The 17982-nt window shown below is 38.6% G+C and overlaps 1 protein-coding gene across 3 annotated transcripts; it reads right to left on the bottom strand.

The window, feature by feature from the left end:
* Positions 1 to 7227: 7227 nt before the first annotated feature.
* On the bottom strand, positions 7228 to 13680 carry LOC132634835 (uncharacterized). Of its 3 annotated transcripts, none has more exons than XM_060350939.1 (3): positions 13514 to 13680; positions 11675 to 11810; positions 7228 to 9782 (listed from the first exon to the last, which is right to left on the bottom strand). In XM_060350939.1, the coding sequence occupies exon 3, from the start codon at positions 9508 to 9510 to the stop codon at positions 7492 to 7494; it is 2019 nt and encodes a 672-aa protein (XP_060206922.1). In that variant the 5' UTR covers positions 9511 to 9782; positions 11675 to 11810; positions 13514 to 13680; the 3' UTR covers positions 7228 to 7491. The 3 variants fall into 3 exon arrangements, with proteins under 3 accessions (XP_060206922.1, XP_060206923.1, XP_060206921.1); XM_060350940.1 differs by having other exon boundaries at positions 7228 to 9787; positions 11675 to 11767; XM_060350938.1 differs by having other exon boundaries at positions 11675 to 11767.
* Positions 13681 to 17982: the final 4302 nt, after the last annotated feature.

Raw genomic sequence — 17982 nt, 5'->3', positions numbered from 1 at the left:
TTATCTTCTAAAATTCAGTGTTCCAATATTGAATTATAAAACAGGTACTCATTTTGTCGCAATTGTTGGGCTTTTGTTTGCTGGCTAAAAGTCAAGAAAGTGATCCTCGACCAAATTCTTGAATGCAGTAATCTTGAAATGAAATTGCTTGTATACGTAAGCTTTTATACTCCTTCCGTCCTAAAATGAGTGTTGTTTTTCTCTTTTTTAAGAGTCAACATGACTAATTTCAAAATTTTAATTGTATCAGATCAACTCAATTTTTTAAAATTAAAATTTAGATATTCAAAAACTATAAAAAAATTTCATGTAAGAAAACATTTTGAAAACCTTTAGAAGGTTACAACAACTTCAAAGGCAGGAGCTAAGTTTTTGAGAGGATTTCAGAGTATATTGAATTGGAAAATGAATGGGACAAAGGGAAGCTCTAGAGACTGGCTCTCCACCATGTTGTCGCACCTATGTCGGATCCTCCGTAAATGCTTAATTTTGGATGCTCTGACATACACCAATCTGCATTTTTTAGGAGTCGCGAGCAACATAGTGAAGACTGGAAAGCAACTACATAAGGATTTAATCATCCAGTATTCTCAAACACTGTCACAGATGATAGCACTGCTGCATTTTCACTTGCTACTTTCACCTCCTTTGCTGATTGAGTTTGTTGCTAGCCTTGATCATGGAGTTGTTTGTCTTCATTCCAATCATCGTAGTTTGATAGATCAACTACTCTCATCAAACCTAACCGTCACTCCTGAAGCCCTTTCTCTTCCAGTAGCCTTTCATCTTAATTGAAACATAGGTCTTTGACGAGCACGAACAAAAAGAGATAGAAGAAGATAAAAAGGTTCGGTCCCAATTAGTCTCGTCTATTTAAGTTACTACTATATAGATTCTATGTTGCTCGGACTTTTGAAATGTTTTGTTGGGTGTGTGTCAGGTCCAAGTATGCCTTTTTATTATCTCGTTTTGCATGGCAAAAAACTGGAGTATACATGACTAATTTATGTACTTTATTGTCTGCTCTCCTCTCCATGAAATTGAAGAGAAGAAAATACTTAAGTGGGATTAGAACTAGGGATTTATAAAGTAAGTCGACAAACCGCACCAAACCGATCAACCGAGTCAAATCGAGAAAAAAACTCGACTAGTGATTTGGTTTGACTTGGTTTGATATTGAAAAAAAAACTCGACAATAATTGGTTTAGTTTGGTTTTAGCTAAAAAAAGTCAAACCGAACCAAACCAACCCGATATTACATGTATTCGATTTTTAAAATATTTTATACGTAAATTTATTTGTAATGTAATTTATAAACATTTTTTAAATTTTTTCGTAGTTTTTTTTTTATCTATTATCATATTATTCAAGCTTGAACTTAGAATTTTGAATGTCAATAAGTTTTATATCCTATGGATGTTAGCAATTCAAATAAAGTGTTACACCTTGGAAAATTTCATGTCGTCGTACGATAGGTAGACTAACGTAGGGTGAGATGAATACGATGTTTCTACAAGTAAGAAGTAGTACTTAACGGTTCTCATTAAGATTCCAAAGACGTTTGAAGCAAGACAAGAAAGTTCGTTGAAGAACGCCAAGTCTAAGTTGTGCTTTGAAAAGGGGTTGCAAGTACCGAGCTAATGTTGATCTAATGATGTCTGAGGAAAAGTTATAACGCTCCTTATATTGCTAATGAAGTGTTAAACAAGTGCTAAAAAGGTTCTATAAGGATAGGAGATCAAACGAAACGACGGAAATAATTTCAGAAAAGTAGAGTTATACGACCACTTATACGGTCTGTATAACTTTATACGGTCCGTATAAGGGTCCGTATAACCCAATAGGAAGGATGTTTTCCATGATGGTGAACTACGATCACTTACATGGACCGTATAATGTTATAAGGACCGTATAAGTGTCTGTATAACACCCGTCGGGCTGAGTAATTTTCAAGTATATAAATGTGTTCCACTTTTATTTTCTCATTCTTTCCACTTCTCCACTTCTCGCAAGACTTCTAGAGGTTTCTACATATTTCATCAAACCAAGGAAATCAAATGTGAGGAGTTCTCTCGGGTTGCTTGAAGTCAAGAATCTCTTGGAAGTTGAAGCTAGGGTTTTCTTCAAGTAGAGAATTTCTATCCAAAATCCATTTCTACACAATCAAAGGTGAGTTTTATGATTATTTTATGTCATTTAGAATATTGAGGGGTTGAAAGACTTGGATTATGGAAGGGAGTAGGAGATTGGTTATAATATGAGAATAGTAGTAATTTTGAGTAGTAGCTTCACATGAATCATGATCCTTCTCATGTTACGAGTATAATTCTGTCGCAAATGATATTGAGAATATGGGAGAAACATTATATGAGAATGAATGTGATGTTGTATTATAGCTATGGTTATGAATGACTTTGAGAGGGAATTGGATAATGTCGAACTTGTCAAGTTATTGATTATGATATTTGTAACACCTCGTACCTTTAACGTAAGCTTTAACCATGATCCTAGACTTGAAAAATCAGATAAAGAATGTGGGAATTGAAATTTTCCTGTTCAGTTGTGAGATAGTGGTTTACGCCCATGAACAGTGGACGTATTTAAGTTTACGGGCCGTAAACCAAGTCGTAAACTGAAACCAAGAATTTCTGAACATTCTGGAATTTGGCATTTTGATGTCACATGGTTAAATACGGACCGTATTTCAGTTTACGGCCCATATTTCAAAACGTATTTGGAATTTGGGAAAACTTCCTTGATGAAAATTGTATAGCTTTGAAATACCTTTCCAACGGTATATTATGGGCGTCAAACGGACATCTGTGCAAAGAGTTATGGCCATTTTACTGAAGAGACGCAGTGCAGTCCATATTGCAAAATACGACCCGTATTGCAGTTTACGACCCGTAAACTGAAAATACGGCCAGCACAGTGCTGGACGTAAACTGCATTTTCCTAGGACAGTATATATTCGTCCATACCAGTTCAAATCATTATTTTTCATTCCTTCAAGCCCTAGAACGACTTCCTACCCTCTCCCATCATCAAGAACACCAAGGTAAGCCTACTCTAATTATTCCAACTCAATTCTAACACCTATCCTTGTAATCTAAACAAGAAATTATCATTCTAAAACTAGGGTTTTCAAGAAAACCCATCTCAAGGTTCAAGAATTCAAGATTTTGGAAATCTTCTTCAAAGCTCAAGTCTTTAATTCAAATTTTGGAGCAATTAAGGTATGTAGAACTTCCATCCACATGTGGGAATCTCTACGTTCTTCCCCATGCTCCGTTTCTTGATATCCATGAAGTTCAAACCCTAGGGCATTAAACCCAACATATTGGTAGCCCGTATTTATGTATTTATGTACATGAATTTTGTATCTATATTCGTTATTGTATTCCTAATCTTCCATTACGGTTATTAGGAACCCTAGCTTAATCCATGAATCATGAATTCTTCCTCATGTGTTCTCATTATGTTTATATGAAACTTTATGATTTTATGTAGCAAGTTACAAGCATGTTTTCAAGTCAATTATATATATATAATTATGAAATATTGTTATTACTCATGAATCAAGAACATGTTTGCAAGACTATGACAAGTTATCTCATGAAACCATATTACAAGATATTTCATGAAACCAAGTTACAAGTTATTTCGTGAAATCATGATTACAAGTTATTTACAAGTTATTTCACGAAAATCATGAGCTTCTTAGCCAACTATATTATGTTCATGTTTTGGGAATTGCTTAGTTAACCGAGAAGGCTCAGATAGCCTGAAACTACGTAGCCACCGTAGGATAAGGGTTGTCAGCAAGGAGGCAACACCTTCATTATGCAGTTTGGATCCTTACATGCTTATTATTACTTAAATCTCATATCCCTGGCAAGGTTGTGAGTGTTCTGCTGGTAGGACGCAAGTACCAGACCATGTTGTCGGTTATACTATAGCATTCCCCATGTTACAAGTAGTTTTACATACAAGTATTTCTATTGATTACTGTTTTAAGACTTCACTCACGTTTCATGTTCATGTTCAAGTTACATTCAGTTTCAGTTCATATCCTATATCTATGTTGTGCCATGTTCTTCATTTCAGCAGGTTTTACATACTAGTACTATTCACCATGTACTAACGTCCCTTTTGCCCGGAGCCTGCACTTCACGGTGCAGATACCAGTTTTCAGGAGCATACATCTGCGCAGTAGGATCACTTCAGATATCAGCTTATTGGTGAGCCCCACTTCTCTCGGGGTTCAACATGGAGTCTGCATTAGTATTCAGTTTATGGTAGTCCAGGGCCATGTCCTGGTAGTTAGTATTCAGACATGTTTTAGAGGTTTCATAGACATATGTTAGTTCACAGAGTCAGTTATGCTTTTATGTTTGCAAACTATTGTGTTTTCATGGTATTTCATGCTATGAGATAATTTCAAGACTTTATTCCGCAAATTAAATTTTCATGATTTATTTAAATTGCATCATATAGATTATATTGTTTTGATGCCCATGTTGACAAGCAATCCATGAGGTTCGCTCGGACACATGCAAGCAAGACCCGAGTGCCGTGTTACGCCCAGGCCATGGTTCGGGGCGTGACAATATTATGAATATTGTTATTGATGTTTGGGAATTGTTATATCATATGGAGGAAGTTGTAGATACAAAGGAAATGCTGCCCAATTTTCGTTAGCTTTAGCCAAGCTTAAGCATGTTCCGGTTATCTAATTTTAGTACGAATTCTCTTAAATGTAGAATCGCAGACTTGGAAGGAAGCATTTAGTCGGCAAGTTAGAAAGGCGAAAAGGTATGTGAGGCTAGTCCCTTATTTTTCTAAGGCATGATTCCTATGACATGAATTCCTTTGTCTTTCCATGACATTCTTACATTCCGGAAACTATGAGTCTATGTTTTTAAAGAGCTTCTCATGAGATAAAGATAAGAGATATGTTACGAATATGATAATGATGATGATGAGTTTAAGTCTAGAGATTCTAAAGCTCATCGCATGATGTTTCTACGAAGCTAATGATCCTTACACGATTATTTAATGCTACTCATTGTTGTTACACTCACCTTATAATGCTAGTTCATTCAAGGTGAGGCAGGATGATTATGACTACTCCATAATGAAATCAGGGGTTCTCGACCTTACGTCACCCTGATAGAGTTATAGCTTATCCTTGAGTTTTTATGCATGCATTATGATAAGTATATGATGATGAGATTACACCGTGCCTATATGGCCGGGCAGACACCTCTAAGGCAGGCGGCATATACACCATGTCTAGAGGGCATGGGCAGACACCACTAGTGGGCGGCATAAGATGTTTACCCCGGACGCGGGAGGCCTGGACGCGGGTTAATAATGATCACACCGTACCTATATGATCGGGTAGCTATATATATATATATATATATATGCATACATGATATGATGATGCTTATGATGTAAGTTAGCATGCATTATTCAGTCTAAGTGACATTCAACTACGGGTTGTTTTCTTACTTGATGCTTCTTTGTCTCTTCGACGTATTATTATTGTTCATGCCTTACATACTCAGTACAATATTCGTACTGACGTCCTTTTCTTTTTGGACACTGTGCTCATGCCCACAAGTAGACAGAGAGGTGGCCCAGATTCCTAGGAGCTACTCAGCAGATTTACAGGAGCACTCCATTATTCCGGAGGTGCCATTTTTGAGATATTATTTTGTGTATATATTTGGGCACGATGGGGTCTTGTCCCGTCCTTACGCCTTGTAATCTAGTAGAGGCTCGTAGATACGTATATGTGGGTAGTAGATGTTCCATGATGACTTCATTGTACATTCTTGTATATCATTTTTTGCAAGCCGAGAGGGCCTATGTATATCTATATATTACCTTGGAGTTTATATGTGTTCAGGATGAGTATGATGATTAGCATAACGAGTGGTGCTCGGTAGTCAGCTCCGGATATCCATCATGGCCCCCTAGTCGGATCGTGACATAAAGTCCAAATCAAAACCAACGCAACACTAATGCTAACAAAAGAAATTCAATTTTACCACTAAGAATCATAATATTGTTGGATATTTATTCTTTAGTTTTGCATAATTGGTTTAGAGAGTGAAAATATATAACTTAAGTTTTTTTTTTGTCATGTAACTAATACTTGTTAGCCGTACTTATTTTAGCATGACTTGGTATTTTTAGATTATGGTCATTTTCTTTATGGCTTATTAATTAGCAATATTTATTTTAACCGATTTTATTATTTTTGTTGAATATTTTAATACAATGTCGTTACTCTTCTCACATTTTGTGTTGTTTTCTTAAGAAACATCTTAATTATATAGTTGTATCTTACTAGGACCAAAGAAATATTTGAAGTAAAAGTGTATATGTTTTGTATCAAGACTCTTCCAGAAAAAGAAAAAAAACACGAAAACCCTGAAAAAACCCGAGGTTGAAAAATCTGAATTTTATTGGTTTGGTTTGGTGTATAAATTTTAAAACCCGACGTAATTAGTTTGGTTTGGTGTTTAAAAAATTCAAATGAACTCAATCCATGTACACCTCTAATTAGAACTACTGCTTGAGTTGACCTTGTTTTTATATTTTCATCCCCTTTTCCATTTTTACAAGATTACAAACTTACAGAAAGCGATGTTGCTCGGACTCTCCAAAGGGATCAACTGAGATTTATGCAAATAAGGTATACATGCAAGCTATATTAAGTACTCTTTCTAACGAGTTATTCGATGTGTATTATACTCATAAGGAGGCGACGGAAATTTGGGACTCGTTGAATGCTAAATATATTGCTGAAGATGCTAGCAAGCAAAAGTTTGTTGAGGATATCAAATCGGAGAACAAAATATTGTCGCAATAGTTTCCAACAAACAAAATTTGAAGCACAAACTCTACACATTGATGGCTATTAGAAACTTTATAAGGACAATCAATAGGAAATACCAAATACTCCCTCCGTATCAATTTATATGAACCCATTTGACTGGACACGACATTTAAGAAAGAAGGAAAACTTTTAAAACTTGTGGTTCAATATAAGCCTTGAAAATTTATGTGGCTGTAAATCATTCATAAAATAAATTTGTTTCTAAATTAGAAAAGAGGCCATTCATTTTGACACGAACTAAAAAGGAAATAAGTTTAAACATATTGAAACAGAGGGAGTACCAAATACCCAATTCCAAAATACCAAATACCAAATTCCAGAATGAGAAGCTACTAAAAGGTGCACCATCACAAGTTCACATACTCCATGAGATATTCACATGACCAAATGTTACATGAAAAAAGCTATGTACAAAGACCAATGACCCAGCCTTCACAAGGCTAATTTTGTGGGTTTCCCCTTATTGACACATACAATTTAACTGTACGAAGTTCCATTTCAAACCCACTTAAGATAAGAAAAGAGTCGGGAAACTAAAATGAAAAAGACACAGACATAGCGGTGCAAGGCTATACATCTTAAATCCAGTTCTTAGAAACTGCGAAAGAACTCCCGGGCTCGGTTCCAGTAACTGCTCCCATGGTGCTATTTGAGGTACGGCCAGATCCGCCTGCCAGCAATGCCATTATACTTCCTCCATGCACCCTTCCTTCAGAAACTGATGATGAGCTGTCTCCGACTGGAATATTCGGTTGGTTAAATCCAAGACATTTCATGTCAGATGTCATACCACTACTCTGCATTTTCATGACATCAAAACAGATGTCTTCCACGTTGACAATCCCCTTCATCTTCTCGGGCTGGGTTGGTGGTACATCCATGACCATAGACCCAAGAGTGGCACCGCCATGAACGCGTTTGTCTTGCACGAGAGCACCATGACATGCACAAAGTCCAGTCTTCCCTCTAGCGAATGAGTTACAAGGACCGTCTTCACCTTGGCCAAATTCAGAATCAGGCTGACCCCACAAGCATCTCTTCCCTCCGCCATGGGCTTTGCAGAAATCAGTGCTTCCCTGAGCACTTTTCCCACAGCCTTCGATTTTACATCTTTTTCCACCACCATGACGTACACAAAAATCAGTTCTTCCCCTTGCACTCTTGGTACACTCTGGCACAGCACATCTTTTCCCGCCGCCATGGGCCACACAGAAGAGAGTCCCCCCATGAACACTCTTCGGGCAGAGCCCACCTCCTTGGAATGAACATCTTTTCCCACCACCATGACCCTTACAGAAAGGTGTGCTCCCTTCTGCCCCCTTATTGCAACCCTCAAAGGTGCAACGCTTACCACCACCATGTGCCTTACAAAACATAGTACTTCCTTGAGCTCCTTTAGTGCACTCGGGGTACTGACAGCGGCGGCCCCCACCATGTGAAATGCAGAGACCAGAAAGTCCTTCTGCACTTTTGGTGCATCCCTCTTTCTGGCATCTTTTCCCCCCACCATGTCGAATGCATAATCCAGATTTCCCTCTGGCAGCACGGCTGCATCCTTCTTGACTGCAACGCCGTCCGCCTCCATGAGCAATGCAAAAGTCGGTGCGTCCTTCCGCACTCTTCGTACAGCCTAGAGATTCACACCGACGACCACCCCCGTGGGCTTTGCAAAATGCAGTCCTACCCTCGGCTCCCTTGTGACAGCCTAGTTTCTGACACCTGCGGCCACCACCGTGGGCAATGCAAAGGCCAGAAGCACCTCTTGCTCCTTTTACACATCCCTTGAACTGACATTGTTTAGTACTACAGATACGCTGCTGCTGCTGCTGCTGCTGTTGTGTTAACCCGGAAGTACAGGTGACTGAGCTTTTTGAATTTGTGATTATACTTGATGACAAATCGGGTGAGACTGAGACTGGAACTTGCTTGATTTCTGTTGCAGCCTGGTTCAATAAGTAACTAGACTCATTTTCCTGTGGAGTTTGCAATGGATGGAAAATGTTGCTAGTCTTCCATTGTATCGCTGTTGATGCTTCTTCAGTGTGAAAAGCTCCAGCTATCGCCTGTGGCGCCTTCATGATACTTTGTGGTGAAGTGGAGAGCAAATGAACAGTAGTAACATCAGATTCAGCCGCACCACTAGAGAGACTTAGTTCCAGATCAACTGCAAGCCCTTTGGCGAGTTTCTTTGAATCAGGGTGAGCAGACTTTCTAGAGCTTGGAATCTTCTCGTTACCAAGATGGAGACTAAAGTCCAAGTCAAGGTCCATCGAGGACCCTTCATCATTTTGATCTCTTGCTGAAGACATTGAAGTGCACGCAGCGCCTGAGCTCCCCTTGCTATCCGAGGAACTTGACGAATGGCCTAACCGTAGACACAAAGATGAACCGATTTGCTGATCATTAGATCCACCAACTGAGCTCCATTTCCGTTTGATTCCTTTTGGGGCAGGGATGGAAGGAACTGAAGAGCCAATTGAATCAAGCCGTAAGGTGGTATCAGCACAATAACCACCTGCGATGGATTTGCCGAGATTCTTGAATGCATTTAACTGAGGGTTCACAGTAAACCCCACATAGCGGAATCTGGGATCCATAAGCTAATATAGCTGGTAAAAAAACTCCTATTTGAACCAAATCTCAATTGAAAAAGAACAGTCAGCCTGACTTCCGGGCTTAAGAAAAGTTAGTGTTAAAACTAGGGTTAGATGTGTCTACAAGAGCACATCGGACCCCCGCTTACGAATCCTGAAGTATCCTTTCGATCCATTAGCAAGCAAATTTTACTCCAACTTATGATCAGCAGCAAGGAAGTAAAACTTTGTGCAAAATCAAAATCTCTGATGCAAAATCATGACAAGCCAACATCCTGCACTAGATCGAGTTACAATAATAAGCAAACTTTAGGTCCCAAAAAAAAAAAGGATATCACATCAAGAGCAGAATAGAACCAAAGAGATCAAAATAATTTATTGGGCAGAAATAAGCTATTTGGAAATAGTAGACATTTTTAAATTAACTTTTCCCTCTGTAAATGCAAGATTCTGTGCTCCAACTCTGAAAATTTTAAAAACCCCCCTCTTCTATTTTGTAGCTTTCTATCTATATGGTCTACATGGTTTCCATACATTTAGCAAAAAGCTCTGAGCAGTTCCAAACAAATGCTTCTTTTAGCAACATCGTTGGAGCTAAACCTTTTTCTTCTTTGCGACTAAGCAGCTGCACTTTAGAACCTATGTTTAATTAGAACTTATAATATACAAGTCCATAATTCAACGAGGAAGCAAGGCAAAAATCAAATGATAAAATGAAGTTGGTATAAATGTAATATTCTTTTTTTAGCTAGTTCTTTGCTTCTTTGAGCCACACATAGCCATGGAAATTCTTGCTTGAAGTATGGTATCCTGTACTAAGTCAGATGTCAAAGGAAAAAAAATTAACAGAGAGAGAGAGAGAGAGAGGAGGTAGGTTACTCAACAATGATTCGTTTCATTAGAAGGGGTCTCTTATATTAAGGCTGAATAATTTCTTTAACCCCTGTTTGGATGGTTGTTTCACACGGCTCATTAATATACAGTATGGTATGGTACAGTATGGTATTGTATTGTACTATATTAATGATCACTGTATTGTTTGTTATGGTTTAATAACATTTGTATTGTTTGGTTTGACTGTATTGTATTGTATAATAACTTGTAAATTTACTAAAATACCATTAACTCTTAATTATAAAATTAGTTTATATTTATCGATAAAACTCAGGTAAAGGATAAAATAGAAACTTTAAAGAATAAGTAGGTGGTGGGTGGGAGTGGTCATTGGGTGGGTGGTGGGAGTGGTGGAGGGGTGAGTGGTGTGAGGTGGGTGGTTGTGGGACGAAGGTGGGGTAGTGGGTGGAGGTGGTGGAGAGGTAAGTGATGTGAGGTGGGTGGTAGTGGGTTGAGGGTGGGGTAGTGGATAGGGTGATGGAGGGGTGAGTGGTGTGAGGTGGGTGCTTATGGGATGAGGGTGGGTAGTGGGTGGGGATGGTGGGTGTGAGGTGCGTGTTTGTGGAATGAGGGTGGGGGTAGTGGGTGGTAGGGTGGGGGTGAGTGGTTGTGGGATGGGATTAGGTGGGGGTAGTGGGTGGTGGGTGGTAGGCTGGGGTGGGTGGTAGAGGGTTGAAAGGTGGGGGTAGGGTGGGGGTGAGTGGTAGGGTAGGGTGGGGTGGTGGAGGGTGGGGGAATAATGGGGAAATAAAATACGTAATCACGAAAAAACCACCAAATTCGTGGTTACAAAAGTTAAGACTTTTCATGTTTATATGATCATGGAATGAACCACGGGTTTACAACACCATACCACATAATTTTGAGAACAATGGAAATAAACATGGTTTCATAGAAAACCATACATTAATGAACCACGGGAAACAACCATCCAAACAGGGGGTTAGTCCTCACAAATATTCTTTTTTAAATAGAAAACAAATGAGTTCTAACAGATATTTAGTCCAAGAAATTGTCTCACTTTTCTTTTTAGATTGTTCCAAATGTAGCTGAGTTTTCTTCTTGGAGAGACTGCAGATATTTTTTTTAACTCTTCACCATTCACTAATTTCCATTGAAATCACTTGTATCTTTTATCCTTATTATATATTATAATTAAAAACGTCCAAATGTCATCTTTAATCATATAAATGTTCAGAGCATATAAAGATTGATAGTTTTTCATCAGATCAATCATCCTCTAAATACAGCTGAATAATGTAGCTAAATGTACCTTTTTGTTAATCCATTATGTGAATCCCGTTTTCTCCGAGTTCATAGACCTGACCAGAATACTTGATGCCCAATTCCTTTTCGTGCTCCGTTCCTATCCCATTAAACAAGACAGCATAAAGATACTTGATAAAGGCCTATGAGGAGGCAAAAAAGGAGCAATAAATCATATAACTGATATACAGATCAGATGTAACTATAACAAATATCAGAAGGAAAAATTTGCAGCATAAAAACATCAACTTCGCAATATCCAACTTTAAGAACATATCTAATCCAGCTATTAAAAAAAATAAAAAATCTAGTAGTAAATCTCACACTTATACCAGCTTTTAACTATACATCAAGAACTCAATTCGATGATTACAGATTCAACCACAATATCGACCTCTATTGTTCAGAAATAAAGCTGGTGATCACAGGGTGTTCCGAGAGATCATGGTATTGATTTACGACATAATAAAATCTTTCAAGACCCAAATTGTGAAAGTCCGAAAGATGACCACATCCAACTAAAAACAGAAAAATCAGGAGTAAATCTTCACATAGAAACCAGCTTTAGAGCTCGTTTGGATTGGCTTATAAGTTGGTCAAACCAGCTTATAAGCCATTTTTAATTTATTTGAGTGTTTTGGCAAAAATAGAAAACGGCTTAAATCAAGTTAAAAAGTGCTTAAAACAAGCCAAAACCAAGAAGTTCCTCAACCCAACTTATTTTTTTTTTGGCTTAAAAGCCATTTTGGTTTGACCAACAACTTTACCCTTTTATCCCTTATATTTTCTGTTAATTTCAATACTACCCTTACTTCTAAAAACCCTTTAAGCACTTTTATCCAGACACGTAACGGCTTATTTATAAAATAACTTTTACTATTTAAAAAGTAATTTAAGCAGTTGTGCTTAAAAGCCACTTTTTTCAGCTAATCCAAACTGGCTCTTAAACTGCATCATCAAGAATTCAATCCAGTTATTCAGTTTCAGCTACAATTTCCGTCTTCTTCTTTTACAACAACTGGTGCTTGCAGAGCTCAATTAACAAAAGTAAAGTATTAAGTCAAGCAAATCATGAGCATACAGAAATACCAAATCTTACAGGAAAAAGTTTTGCAAAACCTTAAACATCAATAAAACACCTTCCAATATTGGATTTTGAGCAAAACTTAAAATCTATTTTTAGAGAGAGTGAGAGAAAGGGAAGTAGGGCTGAACTCTTAATTTCTTTTACAACAGATGGTGAATAACAGGGCTCAATTAATAAAACACTTTCTATTAAGTAAAGCAGTCTATTAATAAAAAAAACAAATCTTTATTAATAGACCCAGTTAGAAACAGAAAAGATAGATCTGAAAATTACCTTACAAGATTCAATTTTGTTTAAAATACAGAACAATTCTAGAGAGATAAAAAAGTAAATTAGGGCCAAACAATCTTTTTTTCTCTCTAAAAAGGATTGGTGATTATAAGCCCTCAATCAACAAACCATTGAATTAAGTAAAGCAATCACAGGAGACAACATAACAACAACAAAAAACATTTAAAAAAAAACACCCCAACACAGAATTTTCGTAAAACTAGTAATTACAAAGCCTCAATTCAGAAAACATATAAAAAATCAAGAACACCCACCAAAAAAAAAAAAACTTGACACAAAAAAAAAAGCTGCAAAGCAATAAAATCAGAGACACCCAGTTTGTAAAAAGAGACACTCAATTGAGAAAAGATATAAGAAATCAAGAACACCCACATAAAAAAAAAATGAATCTTGACACAAAAAAAGCTGCAAGAAGATAAAATCAGAGAGACCCAAATTGAAAAAGAGGTGATAGATCCAAGAAAATACCTTTAAAAAGATTGGATTTTGTGCTTAAAATCTTTTTTTGCAGAGAGAAAGGGGTTTTTTTTTCTAGGGCTTTTTATTTTCTTGATTGTGTGCCGCCAACAATGAAGGGTAGGGAGAGAGTAAGCAAGAGAAATGAGGAGATTATTGTTGTGAGGAAAAAGAGAGAGAAATGGGAACATGTGTGAATATTATATATGTGTGTAGGGACATAGTAGTGATTATGTACGTGGCTGCTAACTCTGTACACGTACGTGTGTTGGTGTGTTGGTGTTGGTGTTTGTGTGTGTGTTTTTTTGCGGGGAAAGGAAACTGCTTGTAGGAAATGAAAATTAAAAACAATTGACAACCATTCATGGTTTAGCCTGTTTGGTTAAGTTTATTTTTCCCTCAAAAATACTTATTTTTTCAATAAGTGTTTATTTTTTAAAAAAATGAGGTGTTTGGTCAAGCTTTTGGGAGAAAATAAGTATTTTTGGGGAGTAGCAGAAGCAGTTTTTCAGAAGCTAAAAAAATAGTTTTTGCCCAAAAGCACTTTTGAGAAAAATACACATAGAAACACTTTTTAAAAGTTTGGTCAAACACTAATTGCTACTCAAAAATACTTTTTAAATTAATTGGCCAAACACAAACTACTTTTAGCCAAAACTTTTGAAAAAAGTATTTTTTTTTTAAAATAAGTTGTTTTTAGAAGCTTGGCTAAACAGGATATAAGCTTGGTTAATCATAAATGTTTCCAATGCGGCACAGTTCGAATTTCAAGAGTCAACCAGTTTGATTTTGATCGTGAATTCGATCATGAATCTTTAAGTTTCTTGAAATAAAAATTACATACTTGAAGACTAGATAAAAAGTACTGAAAGTCATAATAATTGACATTTCAAAATATTTCAAAGATTATAAAAAAAATTATGCTAAAAGAAACACTTGTTTGAATCTCGTAATTCGAAAGGTGCCACATAAATTAGAACGGAGAGAGTAATATTTGCCGATAAGAATTTTTGTAGATCGGTAAGTACTTATTTATTCTTAGTTAGAAGTTTCGCGTTCCAGCCTTATTGGATATGAAAACGTCTTTATTATGAGTGTTTTACTTTCAAATATAGGACTGATATAGTGATAAATAGTGTAAATATGTAGTAAAAGAGTATTTTGTAAATCTTCTATTTTAGGTTAGTATAGTTTGTATCCTAATAGGACATTGGAACTATGGTATATTTACCAACTCAATCAATGAGAATAATCACGGAATTAATCTCTTTCATGGTATCAGATACTAGGGTTTCTTTTCCTTCTCTTCCGCTGCCCTAATTCTCCGACGTCCTCTACCCACTTTTCCGACGTCTTCTTCTTCTTCTTCTTCTTCTTCTTCTTCTTCTTCGATTTCTGTCCATTTTTCTTGCCTTCCATCAATGGCAGACACCAAGTTCCATCCTGCTTTGGCTGTCTCCAACATCAAGAATCACATCCCAATCATTTTTGAGATGGAAACGGATCATTATTCGGCTTGGGCCGAATTATTCAAACTTCATGCCCGGTCTCACCGTGTCCTTTCCCACATTCTGCCAACCGGAAAGGAGAAGGCTCCTGCCACCGACGACGAAAAGGAGTTGTGGTCCACTTTGGATGCCACGGTACTTCAATGGGTATATGCAACCATCTCCACGGACTTATTGCATACAATCATCGAAGAAGACCTATCGGCAAAGGAGGCCTGGGATCGCCTCCGTAATCTTTTTCAAGACAACAAAAACTCTCGTGCCGTTGCTTTGGAACATGATTTCTCTCATGTCAAGATGCGGGATTTTCCAAACGCTTCGGCGTATTGCCAACGTCTCAAGACCTTGGCCGATCAACTTAAGAGTGTGGGGGCTCCGGTGACCGACAACCGCCTCGTTCTCCAACTGGTGGCTGGACTCCCAGAGGCATACAAGAATTTGGGTACCTACATCCGCCAAAGTAAGCCTCTTCCACCATTCTCTGAAGCTCGGTCAAGTTTGTGCTTTGAGGAAAAGGCGTTGGCTGAAATGCACGATGACTCGCCCGCGGCTATGGTGGCTAATTCCAAACGTGATTTTGATGACTCTTCTCATCTGGAAAATTCTGGTCGTTCTCACCATCATCGGGGCAAAAATAACAACAAAAACAGCGGCTCTAGCGGCGGGAATAATAACGGCGGTGGTCGTGGTTCGGGCGGCGGCAGTGGCAGCCGACGCCGTGGAGGACGCCCCTCAGGTGACCAGCAGCAGTGGCAACAACCCTCCTCACCGTGGCAGTGGGGTTGGATGCCTCAGTGGGCTCCCCCTTGCCCGTATCCTACCACGCAGTGGGCTCGGCCACAGCAGCAGTGGCAGCCGCCATCTTCTTCGTCTGGCCCGAGGTCGCTGGCCCAGCCTGGCATTTTGGGCTCGCGACCACAGCAGCAGGCATATGCAGCCGCGGGCCCCCCGACGCAATGGACTCCGATGGATATTGAATCGGCTATGCACACGATGACGTTGAACCAACCTGATTCGAATTGGTATATGGATACCGGCGCCACGTCCCATATGACATCCACAAAAGGTACTCTCTCGTCTTATTTTAATTTGAGCAATCGTAATACTGGCATTGTTGTTGGTAATGGTAATTCAATTCCAATTCGAGGTTGTGGTCATGCTAAATTGCCTCCCCCGAACCCTCCTTTGTTGTTAAACAATGTCCTTCATGCGCCAAAACTCATAAAGAATTTGATATCGGTTCGTAAATTTACTACTGATAACTATGTGAGTGTTGAATTTGATCCTTATGGGTTTTCTGTGAAGGATTTCCGGACGGGGATGACTCTCATGAGATGTAATAGTAGGGGTGCTCTCTATCCATTGTCCACCTTCAAATTTTCCACCAATTCACCGTCGACTTTTGTTGCCTTGTCTTCTACCCGTTGGCATGATCGTTTGGGCCACCCGGGAGCTTCTATTTTGGATTTTCTTAGGCGTAATAAAAGCATTGAATGTAATAGTTCTAGTTCATCTAGTATTTGTCATTCTTGCGTTCTTGGTAAACATGTTAAGTTGTCATTTGCTAGTTCTATTTCCGAAACTTTGTTTCCATTTGACATTATTCATAGTGATTTGTGGACTTCTCCAATTTTGAGTTCTATGGGCCATCGTTATTATGTTATGTTTTTGGATGATTTTACCAACTATTTGTGGACTTTCCCTTTGGCTAGAAAATCTGATGTTTACTCAAAATTCATGGATTTTAAGACCCATATTCTTACTCAATTTGAACGTCCTATCAAGAATGTCCAATGTGATAATGGGAGGGAATATACTAATAGTCAATTCGAAAAATTTTGTGCATCCAATAGGATGTCTTTCCGTCTTTCGTGTCCTCATACATCCTCTCAAAATGGGAAAGCAGGAAGAAAAATTCGTTCACTAAATAATGTCATCCGGACTCTTCTTGCTCATGCCTCCATTCCTCCGTTTTTTTGGCATCATGCATTGCAAATGGCGACGTATCTCATTAATATTTTACCAAGTAAGCTATTGGGTCACAAATCACCTTTAGAGGTCCTTTACCAACGGAAACCATCTTATTCTCATCTCCGAGTCTTTGGGTGTTTATGTTATCCCCTTTTTCCGTCTACTACTATTCACAAGTTGCACCCTCGGTCAACTCCATGTGTCTTTTTGGGATATCCACCAAACCATCGTGGCTACAAATGTTTTGATTTATCCTCAAATAAAATCATTATTTGTCGTCACGTTTTATTTGATGAGACTCAATTTCTGTTTTCCAAAATCCATACTCCGGCTCCCACCTCTTATGACTTCCTTGATGATGGCCTCTCTCCTTACTTGATCCATCATATAGCCGCCAGCACTCCACCGCTGCCCTGTCCCACTCCGTCGCTGCCCGTGACTCAGGACCACGCCGACCCCTCCCCACCTGGGCAGCAGCCTCCATCGTCCTCTACACAGGACCAGTCCGCCCCTCTCCCCCACCAGCTTCCCACCACCCCGCAAAACTCGACCATTTCTCTACCTGTCCAGCCCAATACCCACACACGCATGGTCACTCGTAGTCAGCGTGGGATTTTCAAACCCAAGCACCCATTTAATCTACATGCGGCGGTTACCAAGTCCCCCATACCTCGTAAACCGTTAGATGCGCTACGTGACCCGAATTGGAAATTGGCTATGGATGATGAATATGATGCTCTTATTAAAAATAAGACATGGGATTTGGTACCCCGTCCACCTAATGTGAATGTTATTCGGTCTATGTGGATTTTTACTCATAAAGAAAAGTCTATTGGTGATTTTGAGAGGCATAAAGCCCGTCTTGTAGGTGATGGCAAAACACAGCAGGTTGGCATTGATTGTGGTGAGACTTTCAGTCCGGTCGTGTAGCCAGCAACGATCCGCACTGTCTTAAGTCTAGCTCTATCTAAACATTGGCCCATTCATCAGTTGGATGTCAAA

Source organism: Lycium barbarum, chromosome 4 (assembly GCF_019175385.1).
Source record: "Lycium barbarum isolate Lr01 chromosome 4, ASM1917538v2, whole genome shotgun sequence".
Taxonomy (NCBI): domain Eukaryota; kingdom Viridiplantae; phylum Streptophyta; class Magnoliopsida; order Solanales; family Solanaceae; genus Lycium; species Lycium barbarum.
The sequence above is the reverse complement of the archived record's forward strand: the minus strand, read 5'-3'. Positions and strand labels throughout refer to the sequence as shown.

Excerpts from the sequence above, each read along its gene's own strand:
- LOC132634835 (XM_060350939.1), bottom strand. The coding sequence starts at position 9,510 with ATGGATCCCAGATTCCGCTATGTGGGGTTTACTGTGAACCCTCAGTTA.